Here is a 13639-nt window from a genome sequence, read left to right on the forward strand (position 1 = left end):
CAGGATACCGCAGAGGAGGGAAGGAGAGAACGAGGGATGAAGAGGAAAATGAAGACGAGTTGAGGAGGCCTGTGGTGGAGGCAGGTGATATACAGGAGAGAGAAAAAACTGGCAGAGGGAAAGATTAGGAGTGATAGGGGCACGGGAAGAAGCGGCTCAGACGAAAAAGGACTGAAAGGAGGCGACCAGAGATGTGGGCAAGTGAATCCCACATCATAAAGAAAGAGGAAGGTATTTGCATATGGAGCGGCTGATACTGTCGAGACAGCTCCAGCTCTCACAGCTGGCGGAGTGACAGCACCGGGCAGGTGTGAGGCTCAGCGCCGTGGCACATTCAGACAGTGACACTTAGGAAGAGTTTTGTGTGTGTGCCTGAGTGTGTGTGTGTGTGTGGAGGGGGCACCATTCATCTTGAACAGCCTTTTGTGCACCTGCCTTCAAAAGTCAAGATGTACTGTATCAGCTCTCTCCCAACATCCATCTGCATCCCTCCTTTCTAATTGCCGCAGTTTCATCTTCTTTCTCTTCCCAAAGTTAAAACTGAGGGGCAGGAAAGGTGCTTTATTGACTAACCTGCAAACATTCATGCAATTACATTATAAGAAATCCTGAGGTGTACTGTATGTCTGTGCTGATGACTGATTTTAGGACTTATTTAATTACTGTCTGGATCTACAAGCGTCATCGGTGAAGATGTTTAACTTGTCACTTTGTTGCTGGGCCAAGAGGCGGGCTATTCTTCATTCTGAAACTGTCTTGCACTGACAAACCTAAATGAATGCATCAATCAATATTCCCTCCTTGCTTCCCATCAGGCTTTATACCCTTGTCATTTCAGAGGTGGTGACAAAGCAGCAAATTTTACACAGGCAGTGCCAATTGGTGAGATAACGGAAATGTATTTTATCATCCTTCTTCAATTTAATAAAACATTTCTGTATTCCCCCCCATTTCTGTCTTGCTTTGGGGCCATTTGAATGACAGTCAAGTTTTTAATTTTTTTCTTCCTTATTAGCAAATCACTTTGTAATAAGCTGAATTCCAGGTCATTCTTTATATATGTGAACGTGGAGCGAAAATCACAGGTTGTTTCCTTTTGCAAGAACAACACAGAATAACGATATGGAAAGTTTTAATAGAACCTCCTCGTCCTCGTTTCACTAAGGAACATATTGACTAATCCAATATTTATTACAAGAAGTAAAATAACTGAGAGCAAGAGAAGAAGAATAAGTTTAAGAGAGCTTGTATTTGTGGGAGCTCCAAACTCGAGCTGTGAGGCTTTTGGTTTTCTCAGTAATGAGTTTGAGTATTTTATTGCTTCCTTTCTGAGGAGATGAATGTGTTTATGGGTGATATAGTTGTGGGACAGAGCTGTAAGTTTCAGTTAAACATTACATTTAGGGTGTGATTAGCCATGAAACATCATATTGACAAGGTTGCTGAAAATAGATGCACAGAAACACAGCGGTGGGTTTGTTTCATGTGACAGCTTAGTTCATTGCGTTGCATGCTATTCATTCATCGCATGGCTTGAAATTCATCGTTGCCTGTCATCCCACCTGTCTCTTCCAGCTGTCCCGTTATTCTTCCAATGAAACAGGAACAATAAAAAAGGAAAACTTCGAGCGAAATTTGACAAAGTTCTTTTCCCCACAGAAGGCAAACACTTTGGAAATTGTTGGCTGCGAAATCTGCTCGGCAGTATGGAAGGAAAACACACACACATGCAAAACAATACCTCACGTGAAAAAGCTATTTCTGTCTGGTCTACTTGTCTTTGACCTCCACATCCAAGTTCACAAACCTGCTCTTACTGATTCAGTGGTAATAGACTTCTTTTTCCACTGACCCCTCACTTATCATCAGGAGAAGAATCACACCTCAGCTGCAGAAACTCAACCCTCTCCAGGCTGTGTTTACTCCTGACAGGTGGGCTGATTGCTGCTGCTTTCTTCAGTCTAACATGACGTCTTATTGCCATTACTTAATCCCCCCACACACACACACACACTCACACACACTCCTCAGTCATCATCTTCTGACACTCTGAAAAGGGCGGATACCTCTCGCTCATGTCTGTCAGGCTCAGCTGCATCCACACATACACACACGCCACGCTCTCCCTTTTCTTTTCTTTAGGTGCTCCATCTTTTCCTCAATTTATGCACATTCTTCTCTCTCCTGATGCTGTTGGAACAGAAAATGATGGAAGTCGCACAGTCAAGATTTAAAGGATTTTCACTTTACCACCACCAGCCTGAGCCAATACCCTAAATCTTACCACAGGAACTAGAGGCTTTTACAAGTGAATACATACAGATCTTGTTATTACACCATAATACAATGCATGCTCAAGTGTTTCACTTTTAGGGATTTACTGTGATACATCTAAAAACCTAAAGCTGTAAGAAAAGGTACGCTACTTATATACTATACTTATTATAGGACTGTATTATTGTGGCTTTTTGGAATCGGTTTGGGTAGATCAGTGTCATTGAAGAAATGACCCACAAACTTTAAGAAGTCACCTCCAACTTTTTTCCCATGGAAGAACCTATACCTTACTGTTTTTTCCTTTTTTTTCACTTTGTCCTGATTTACTGAGACTCATACTCTTTATTGCAGCTGTTTGTGCGGCTCAGTATTACAGCCTTGTATGGGCCGTCAACTAATACAGAAAGAAACACAGCTCAGACAGCTGAAAGGCCCCATGTGATAAATTGAATGGCATCGTAGCACAGCCACCGCAGAGCGCAGATAGGGGAGCTGAGACACAACATGAATTATTCTTGTTAATAAAAATTCATGAACATGTGTCTGTGCATGTGTTTGCTTGTGTTTTTATGAGTGTGTTCAGTGTGCGTGCAGGTGAATTCTGAGATTTTTTAAAGCTGCAGTATTTACAGTGTATTATCAATGCTTAGTGCTCAGTAAGGAAGAAAAAAAATGAATCCAATAATAGAAATAATCAGGCTTATACAGATGTTTTGGCAACTATTTATTCAACAATTTCCATTTCATACATGAGAACGAACCTCTAAATTAAATATAATAAACCCCACAGATAATGGGAGAAAAACACCTCCATTATGGTGCTATATATTGAATCAAGCCCTCTCAGTACAGCTTGATATGAAACCCCCTATGTCACCAAGGTACATCAGAAGCTGAACTAACGTGTCTAGCTCTAATCCTGATCTTTACTGTGGATATCTTGTATTCGGTGAGTGATAGTGCGTCACAACTCCTTCCATCTACAGACATGATATACATAAAGATGTGTGTTGCTACGAGAAAACAAGAGGACAAAAAGCATTGAACTGCTTACATACCATAAGCTAAAATTAGATAACATTGTGTAGAAACACAACTTCTATCATTATTGAAACTCATGATTATTTGCAGCATATTTCTAAATCTCTGTATTTCAAGTCAGTGATCATATCAAAAAACAGCTTCTTAAGACTAATATCCCAATGACAGCGAGATGACATAATTACTGAAGAATCGCTGGATAGTTTTATTAACATTGTGACATTGTGATAATCTTAAACTCAACAAATACACGGTGTCGGCATACAGGGGCTAGCAGAGTGAGTGCTCACAGGTCCCCCTTTTGAGACAGAAAACAAACAAACCAACGAAATAAAAAAATCTCTGAATGAAAAATATTCCTGAGATGCAAAACAAAAGAAAGAGATATAATGTAAAAAATAAAAAAGAAAGAAAGAAAGAAAACACATCATTCTATGCGATTGTGTCACATGTTGTTGTCATTGCTGCGACAGCATGGAGATTGGGCTGATTGATTCTAGTGTCAATATTGCAGAGGAACACAGTCGTGCACTAAAGCCAAACTGTACAGCAAAGACATGAAGGGTCAGAGGAGACTGGACTGGACTGGACCATGTCAAGATATCATCACTGCTGCAGTAAACAAAAGCATGTGTTAAAACCAAATGTAAACCAATACAAGAAAACATTTTTTTTTTTTAGATATGTTATGACTCAGAGTGGCCATTGCTTTCATATTCACCCCTTTACAATCAGGGGTTCAGAGTTGGTACTTTTAGTTGCTATGGGCCTCTAATTTCCTGAGACTTTGTGGCTTTGTCCTGACTGCAGTGTTTTATGACCAGATGTGTGCAGTGTGGTGAAATGTCTGTAGCAGGATGAATACATGATGCGGCATCGGCCAAGTGGAGTTTGGACAAGCTTCAGTAGTCACCAATCACATAAGCTTGTCTGCATCCCTTTTTGAAAGCAGCAGAGAGACAAACAGGCAGGAGCAAGCTGGAGGTGCAAGGCACAATTAAACAGCTCCCCATGTAAAACATCTGTGGGTGTTCTGATGTCCTCTTTGTTAAAAAAAAAAAATCATTATTTAATAAGATTATGTCGTCAGTGCACTCAATCAAGACTGACAGTACATTAGCTTGAAGTGTTGTAAAATTTGTATTCTTTAATATTGGTGTCTGTTGCCTGGGGCACACATATGATCCCTACTACTGTGTGATGACAGCAGCATCAGCTAAAACACAATGATCCTACATTCCTTCCTGCACCAGTACTAGTATAAATCACTCATTAAACTAACATGTTACAAACTGCTCTAATTGCATTAAGATATGAGCTTTATGTGTATTCAATTTGTATTAGAAACAAAATGTCTGTTAAAAAAAAAGGGCACAACTCTGTGGTTTTGTAACTTTGTGGTTTTGTAAAAGTCTGCATCTGCCTTAACCATGTGGAAATGTTCCACAGAATGATATGCAATTTTATGCCAAAATTACAACCAGCATGCACTGCTTCATCTGCTGGAGCACATAACCTCAGCGGCATCCCTCCCTCCTTCGGTCTAAGAAAGTGGCTTCATTAGAGACAGGAAATGACCAAGTCTCCAGAACGACAATGATGCCAATAGGACTACATTGGTGCCATCATTGTCCTGCCACCAGGATGAAATTAGAGGCCCATGATGCTGTGGATATTAGCTGAATATGTATATGAAAGCAAAGGAGGCAACAAGTTTAAAGCTTAGTTTCAACCAACAACAACAAAGAGAGGCGTCTTGTAACTGACCCCAAGATGTTTCAGAGCTACAGTTGATTCTCACAGTAAAATAGTGCATGATGGTATGAGCCAGGCTGTTAAAATAACAAATTAATAAGATTCAGGTTTGGTCTAACTATTATAAAAAGCCATTTGCTTCCAGAGATAAAAAAAACAAACAAAAAAAAAACACCACTTACTAAAAAATATCCACCAAATTAGTCAGAGTGCATAACTGAGTTAATGGCATCTGTTTCATTTCTAATGCAAACACCAACTTATCTCTGCAGACCTGGCAATTTATGAGTGTTGATTAGTATAATACAGCCTGTTACTCTGACCCCAGAATCAACAAATCCATTGGACCACTCTAAGATGGACACACAGATGTACACAGTAACAGAAAATGTGAATTTAAGACACAGTGAAAAGTAGTAGATAAAAAAACAAACAAACAAAAAATACATTGCATTTTAGTGATAAATAGAGGGTTTCTTAAGACCAGAGCCAGTCCAGAACACTTTAGTCTGGATCTACTGAAGGTTTGTGGTGAGGCTGAAGTTACATCTGTAAATGATGTATAGACTGAAGTACCGAAAAAAGTATAAAGCAAAAATTAAATGCGACAAAAAAAAAAAAATCCAAAACCCTACATCAGTGGTGACAGGCATCGATCAAATGATTCCCAACTTGTGATTCACTCCAGCACTGCTTGAGTTATAACACATGGAGAAAGACCTTACTTGCTGACCTCATTTGCATAATGTTGTAAATTGGCCACTGAATTGCAGACAGCTGGGCCCACTATTTTATTGCCCTTGGTAATATTTTGCTCCCATTTAGCAGATTAGTGCCTTTGCCTTTAAGTCTTTCATTTCAGAGGCCACAGCGGTTATTACTCCTTCACAGGAGAGTAAATCAGCCAAATTCCTGCAAAATGATGAAAGGCGAAGAGCTGGGACAAAGGAAACAGAAGTTGTTTACTGGGATATTTTACGTTGTCTCATGGTGTGTGTGAAACTTTCTTTGCCTCCTACGTAAAGGTCATGTTTCTTTGAATCCATTTCAATTTCAATTTTGAGAATTTGGTGAATACAGCTGCAAATTTCCTCTGAGCAAAAGGCAACTGGATGTTACACAATATTTTCCCCCATGTTTGTTTCATTGAATTTTGTGTTTTTTTTATTCTACGACACCAAATCCTTTGGATGTGTAGCACCAAATAGCATGCCACAAACACAAGAAGCCACTGTTCTCCACAGTTACAAATAAGCTTTCATTGTGGTTCTCTCTTGAATAACTTCAGTTCAGATAAATGAATCATGATAAAGAACCAAACAAAAACATGCTAATGTGTATTACCAAAGTTTAGTTCTCACACATTATATACATGCCTTGTGCCAAAAACAAAAATACATCTGTTTAAAAGATTTCCAATAAGGATTATGCAATGAAAAAATGCTAAAAAGTAAATAGATAAGGTGTCTAATATACAAATTTGAAGGTGTACGGGAATCCAGAATTTAACAGCAATTTTCACAATTAACCACATTTTAGCAGACACAATATACAGCAGGGAGCTTAGAACCATTTAAACCAAAAAATATTAGAAACATTTTTTTTTCCAATAAAAAACATGATTTAGTTTACATTTTCAAAAAGATGCACTGTATTTTTCTTCCAGAATGAAATCAAAGACAACCTTGTCCTTGTCTTTCCACTACCCATTTGAATAGAAGAACCATTCCCAGGGTGAACTCGTTGTTGGCAAAGGAACACAGTTATTCATTCAGACATTTTTTTGTGCTTCTCTATTGTCTTCTGTTTTTTTTTTAGTTTTGGAAAGGAGGCCCCTGCAGATCTATGACCCAGCCAGCACTCATACACTATTCCCTTTTTTTTTTCCTTTTAACCTTTTTTCCTTTTTTTCTTCTTTTTTTTCCTTTTTTTGTTTTATTTTTTTTAGCTTGAAGACCCCATGAAATGAAAAATTAAAATGCAGTTCATGGAGAACAAGTCTGATAAAAGTGAAATGAGAAAAGCAGGTCTACAGTTTGAGAGGTGGCTGTTGGTGGTGTGTTGGTGATTTCTACACTTTATCTGAAACAAGTTCAACACAAATTTAGAGGTGGCCGTACAAAGGGAAACAAACGTGAGTATACAAACTGAAACTGAGGTTACCACTGTATGCACTGAGTAATAATATACTGTAGTTGGTTGCTGTTGTAAATGAACAGAACTCTGTATACAAACCACGATGGAAAGCTGCCTGGACCTCAAGCTTACAAGAGGCATCAGTCAAAAGTCAGCTAAATTAATTTAACACTAACATTCCTGTACATATTGTTGTTGTTTTTTTATAGCCTGAAATGGTTTATTTTACATTTCACAGGGTCCTTCAGCCTTAAAATGATTTCAATGTGACATTAACATAAACAAAATTCTCAAAGAGAAAAAGCTAAACTCACTTCAGTACAATTTATACAGCTTTTCAAGAGAGGAGCTCGACTCTTTCTGTACACCTGAACCCTTCATGTGAAGAACAAACTACTGTAAGCTGTCAAGAGGACACTGAAGTTGGTGGTGTTTCGCTAAACTGCAGCCTGGACAGTGCAGGAATATACAGACGAAAGTACATAGGGACAGCAGATTTAGCAAATGGTTTCATATAACTGATTGCGTTCATTTGATGGAATGCTTCATCTAGCATCTTTCATATATTTTTGGTGTGTAATTCTCTGCTCTAAACAATACCACATTATCCTTTATTACCCCTACCCTAAGAATGAAAATCATATTATACACTTATCTGACATACCTTGCTACAGTGTTACACAAAACCTTCTTCTTATCTTACAAGGGTCAACTTTTTAATTACAAGTCTATTTAGAGGGGATGGAGTCGGGGGTGGTGGAGCATCTAAAAGTACCATATTCAGTGTGACAGACATGTATAAGGCGTAAACAGCACAGATCTTCGTTCAAATAATAGTAAAAAAAGAAGAAGAAAAAAAGATGCAATGCATAATAAAAAGCTGTGAGCTAAGCAATGAAATGATGGCCCAGGTAACCATCTACAAAGCATTTACATTGCTACTGACAGACGATACATGAAGGCATTGACAAAAGTTCAATGGCGTCTGTATTTTTAGGCACCGTGTTGATGTGAAATATGATATGTGTTTGTGGATGTGTGTGAACAAAGGGGATATAGTATGCGTTTGGGTGTCTGCTTGAAGGAGGGAAACAGGAGAGAAGACGGACAAGGGGTCATGTAAGAAGCAGTCATGGTAGATACAAAGATTTCCAAGGATTCATGTCAAAGATGAGGAAGGAAAAGTATGACAAAGGTTACCAATTCAGCAGCAACAGCAAAGCTGCCTCAGAAATACTGGCTGCCAAAAAGAAAAAGAAAAAGGAACAAAAGTAATAAAGGACTAGATGTAAATGGTAGAAATTGGATCAACGAAAGGCAATAACAGGAAAAACACTTGAGGGGAACTTCTCTGTCTGTGGACTGCCTGCGGGTTCCTGGTGGTCACGATGGGGGCAGTGGTCGGAGGTGGAGACGAAAAGGGGGAGACAGCAAGAGAGAAAAAGAGATACAGAGACTGAAAGAGGGGGGAAATAGGGGGACGGAGAGAGCTGCACAGCTCCCCCTGCAGTCTAAATGAAGTATTCTTTCTTTTCCTCTGCGTGTGCATGGTTGCCCTCGGCATTGATGATGGCTGTGTCGGCGTCGGGTGCATCGTCCGCTCCTTTGGCTTCGTTTGTCAAGTATGTTCCTGAGGAAATGCGAAAAACAAATCCATATCAGGGAAAACAAATACTGAGCAGCCCTGCATGGTGTTTGCTGCTTGAGGCGAAAAATACATCTGAAGACAACATCAGTAATGCTACATTATTCATATACAGAGTGATGAGGAGTCAGGATAGTGCAGGATATGTAAATACAGCAGAGAGTAGGTGAGTACGACCATGCATCAACAAACACCTTTAGTGTTCTCAGTGGTGGCAAATTGAGCCTCAAAATAATATGATGCAGCTCTCAGTATAAGAAATCAATTTTGTAGCATCAGTGCTGGAAACTGACCATTAACGTTGAACCCCCAGGCTCTTTTCTGCTCACATCTCCCTCTCGTCTCTCTTTCTTCAGCAGAATGTTTGGACTAAATATGCCATATATTGTTACTCTGAAAACAAGCTGGGCTGCTCTGACGTGCCAACAAATGAAATCAAATCAAATTAATATGAATGAGAGTTGCGCAATACAATTCTGATGGATGTCTCTGGGACTTAGAAATGTAAAAAAACAACAACAACAAAAAAAAACACACACACAAGAAAACACCAGAATGATTCAACGAGTATAAGTTTATACTTTTAGATGGAAAACATGCACTTCATGTTAGATTTTGGATCTTTAAGGGTGAATACAGTTTAATATCACCATGGATCCAGGCAGTTAAGATGAGTCACAGTATCAGTTTACAGACAACTTGTTGATTCTCAGTAGCAAGTTGCACCTCTTTCTGTATGTGGACATTTAACATCCTCACATGTTTCAGAAAAGTTCAGGTTTCACTGAATCTAAAAAAATGATGAGTCATGCCTGTGTGTTCAGGTATTCATGAGTTATGACTCTTGCATTTCTGGACCCAAAGTGCAACAGTCACTACAGATAATATTACTATTAGAAACAATAACTTAATCTGTGCTTTGTCTCAACTAGTGGCACCATACTGTGTCACACAACACATGTCCATCAGTGCTTGTGTGTGTGTGTGTGTGCAGGACTCAGGCTCTTTCTCCTCCGCAGGTGTGTCATACTTTGTGACATGGGAATTGGGGAAGGACTCTGATGTCTAATGGGACAAGCACGACATGCTCCACTAGCTCCATGAGCCTTGAGAGACTCAGGTCTGGTCCACTGTGGTTTTACCTTTATGCCTGGCCAGGTATCTTCCCAGGACAATGATTAAACACAGGGTGACAAAGACCACTACGGCCACCACTCCTCCGATCAAGGCATGGTCAGTGCCGTGCGGCCCCACGGCGTTGGGATCTGAAGAGGAGACAGAGAGAGAAAGAAAAAAAGGAGCGGATGATGGCATAGGCTGGTGAGGTGAAGGAGCGGGGGCAGAGTCACAGCGAGAGGCAGACAATACAAAACAGAGCAAGACGGAAAGAGAAGATTATTCCCAGCTCGTTCCTGATCTAATGATTGTTCTGAGCTGCTGTCATTCCTGCCTCCTCTCACATCATGCAGTCAGAGCAGAGCTGCTTGGCTCTCTGAGAATAATAAGATGGAGAGAGGGGGAGGGAGAGGAGGAGACAGATAACACACTGAAACAAAGAGCAGCGATACAGGCAGAGACACATTCACCCTGCAAAATGAAGGAAAAAGAGAGAATGAAAGAAGGACTCAGAAAAAGAAGAAGTGAATAATTCAGGATCACCCCATACTCCTCCCCCCACTGTGCCGCAGGAGTTCCCAACATGCAAACCAGGGCAGCAGCAGAAGAAGAGGAGTAGTACACAGTAAATAAATCATCACACCAAAAAAAAGGAAAAAAAAGCGAAGATCAATCTTTTTCTGTTTCTTGGCAAGGAAGAAGCATTGTTAGGGAAAATGAATTAGGTGTAAGAGATTTGGTACAGGTCCCTAACTGTTGAAAAAAGAAGTAGGAAAGGCAGCTTGTCCATGCCTGATGCAATAACCTCTACAAGATCTCCCTTTCTTTCAACAATAGCCTTTCTCCTTTATTTGCCTTCTCCACTTCCTTTTTATTCCACAAAGTCAGACTTCCAGGCTCTTACAGGTAAGACTGAGTGAGGACGTGACACTGCACTGACTCACTGTGGGTGTGGGTGAATCTAAAAAAAAGAAAAAAGAAAGTTGACAGTGACAGCAATAGGGAAGATGGGCAACGGAATAGCCTGTATTATTCATATCAGTCCATGACACCTGAGAAATTAGCACTCATCTCATTATCCTCCTCTGAGTGCCAAGGCATGCCATATACAACCCTGTCACTTTGTGTGTGTGTGTATGTGGGCTCATGATAGCTTAAATATGGCAATGTCAGAGCAGGGTGAGCGGTGATAGAGGGCCGGTTTAGACACACAGCACACGTCGCATATTGACGTGTTTTCTCTTCAGTATTCTCCTTTTCTTTCAGAGTCCGCCCATGTGGCCAAATTGAACAGCTGGCTTGCTCTCGCCCCATAACTCTCCACGGTCTGAGTGACCAGGCCGTCACACTTCACTGCCTCCAAGTGGACAAATACACACTCAGTCCAACACAAGCTCACACACACACACACACACACACACACACACCGACGTGCGGAGCGTGGTTTCACTGCGCCGCGGTTCTGCTTGGTCAGTGGAGCAGAGAGTAGAGGAATGTTCCCCCGGCGCGGCCCAGCAGGGCAAGGACTCAGACGTTTAGTTACACACATGGCTGTGTCTCTTCACCCCTGTCTGTCAGGATAGTGAGTGGTTTTCACCATCACACACACTCACTCTCTGACTGCTGCACTTCAGTTCAGTTGTTACAACCCAGTGCAGGCACAAACAAGCCATGACCATACAGTCATATGTCGGCCTGTTGAGGGCTATGAAATCTGGCCATGCAATATGCCGGTGGTGTCATGTCCAAGTGGTCAGGCTGTGAGCCGAACCCCTTGACACGTCTAGAACATGTTGTCTGATCCCAGTGCATCGCTGTTGACCTTAAAGAAACACTGTGCTGAGAATCTGAATAGAGGTGAGAGAAATACAGCTTAATACTGTAGAAGATCCCTGTCAGTTTGTTTAGATTATAACGGTAAAATATGTAAAAAGTACAAACGCATCTTATTGCATGATCCTGTTTATGGCACCTGTACAGGCACCAGAAACCTATGTATCTGCACCACAACAACAGGACCAGCTCTATAATCATGAATGTTGTTGATTGGCTGGTTGGCTGACTGAGTGATGACATTTCCAGCTCTGGTTAGCAGAGATGAGAGTTTCCCTGTTGGTCAGAAACTACAGAGTAGTAAAGTAGAGGACTGCTTCCAATACACTGAGCCTCCATTAAGACATACTGTATGGACCACTTTAATTACAAGTATCAGTATTACTAAAGGAAACAGGAATAACTAAACACATGGTTGATGGAAGCTGTGTACCCCCACCCACCCAAATTCATATCTCTCACTATGACTGAAATAAAGGTGAAAAAGTAACTTTAAACAAGAAAGACAGTCCGTCTCTCTTTCTGAGTGATTATTTTATAAGTAAATATAGCTGAAGTCAAAGCTCAGTCTTTATCTTTTATCTGACTGGTGATTTTTTTTTACTTCAAATCAGGACTTGCCCGCAGGCTGTCCACAACAGTATATGTTATTATTATTTTCTCATGGCTCCAAATCTCCACCATATATCCACTGATTTACAGGAAAAGTGGCAACAGTTTGTCACAAACTGAGCTCGCAGATCAATGGCAAGGAAGCTGATTATGCTGTAGTAGTAGTTTGAGATGTTTTGATGTTTTGTAGCTACTGTGAATTCAGGCTGACAGCAAGTCATCTTAACAATTTAATGGGGGACTGTACCGATCTAACTTCTCTGAGTATCGGTCTTAGGGACAGAATATACTGCATTTGTTAAAAAAGTTGTATTCAGTCTTTTGCAGCTACAGAAAAAAGCTTTAGGCTCCAAATCGGATAAATCCTCTCAAGTGATGTCAGTCGTGAAGCAACAGGAGTATGTGACATAAAATCATCATAATTTACAACCTACGAATACAATAAATACGGCTTGGCCTTCAGGTGCAAAACATGGTTTATGTCTTGCAATCTGTTCTAGTCCACAGCAACTCAAGGAGGGAAAAAGATACAGCGAGTGTGTACAAAGACACACAGAGAAAGGAAATGTAAAAAATAGAGATTAATGGACAGGAAAAGGCTGAAACTTTTGTTGGGGCAAGACGGAAAAGAAAAGACGACAAAGAGGAGAGGGATATAGAGTGTAGGGTTATACATTTTTATGGCTCCAGAACACATTATCTTTTAATAAGGGCCCATACATTCTCCTCTGTGTGATTTAATATGAGAGCGTCGCAGAGCAAACTCCTCCTTTAATATTTATAACACTCCTTGTCGCCTGGCTTTGCGAATTGGGCTTGTTTAATAAGTTAAAGGGGTCCAGGGCTCCTGGTGAGCCACTGCTTGGCCGGACTGAACCAAAAGTATTCAACTCTCACACTGCCCCACTAACTCCTCATCTGGCTCCATATCAGGTTACCGTCAGGTTATGTGACGGTGATACAGTGTGGATTCTCAAGGATGTGCACAAGCTCAAAATGAAAAAAACTAGATCAAAAGATATTCTGGAAAAAATGCCAAGTACCGTATACTGTATGTTAAGAGAAAAGTGTGATGTATGATGGCGACGGTGTATTTTAGGTCAAACCCCTCGAGTGAATGACTGAAATATGATTAAAGTAAACAGTCGTTAGTCCTTGATAGGTCCCACAAAGCTGGTGCACAGATTTGGAGATCACACAGCCTCATCTGACTTTAATTCCTGC

At 40.5% G+C, this 13639-nt stretch overlaps 1 protein-coding gene across 6 annotated transcripts in view; it reads right to left on the bottom strand.

Moving 5' to 3' along the window:
* Positions 1-7398: 7398 nt before the first annotated feature.
* The window catches only part of LOC146974610 (cell adhesion molecule 2-like), a 196883-nt gene continuing 190642 nt past the window's right edge, over positions 7399-13639 (bottom strand). For all 6 annotated transcript variants that reach the window (XM_085798146.1, XM_085798143.1, XM_085798142.1 and 3 more), the window contains 2 exons: positions 9997-10119; positions 7399-8839 (listed from right to left, as the gene is read on the bottom strand). In XM_085798146.1, coding sequence (XP_085654272.1) covers positions 8721-8839; positions 9997-10119 — 242 coding nt within the window. In that variant the 3' untranslated portion in view covers positions 7399-8720. The remainder of the gene's footprint in view (positions 8840-9996; positions 10120-13639) is intronic.

Source organism: Trachurus japonicus, chromosome 14 (genome assembly GCF_045865225.1).
Source record: "Trachurus japonicus isolate A0001 chromosome 14, Traja_1.0".
In the NCBI taxonomy this organism is placed as follows: domain Eukaryota; kingdom Metazoa; phylum Chordata; class Actinopteri; order Carangiformes; family Carangidae; genus Trachurus; species Trachurus japonicus.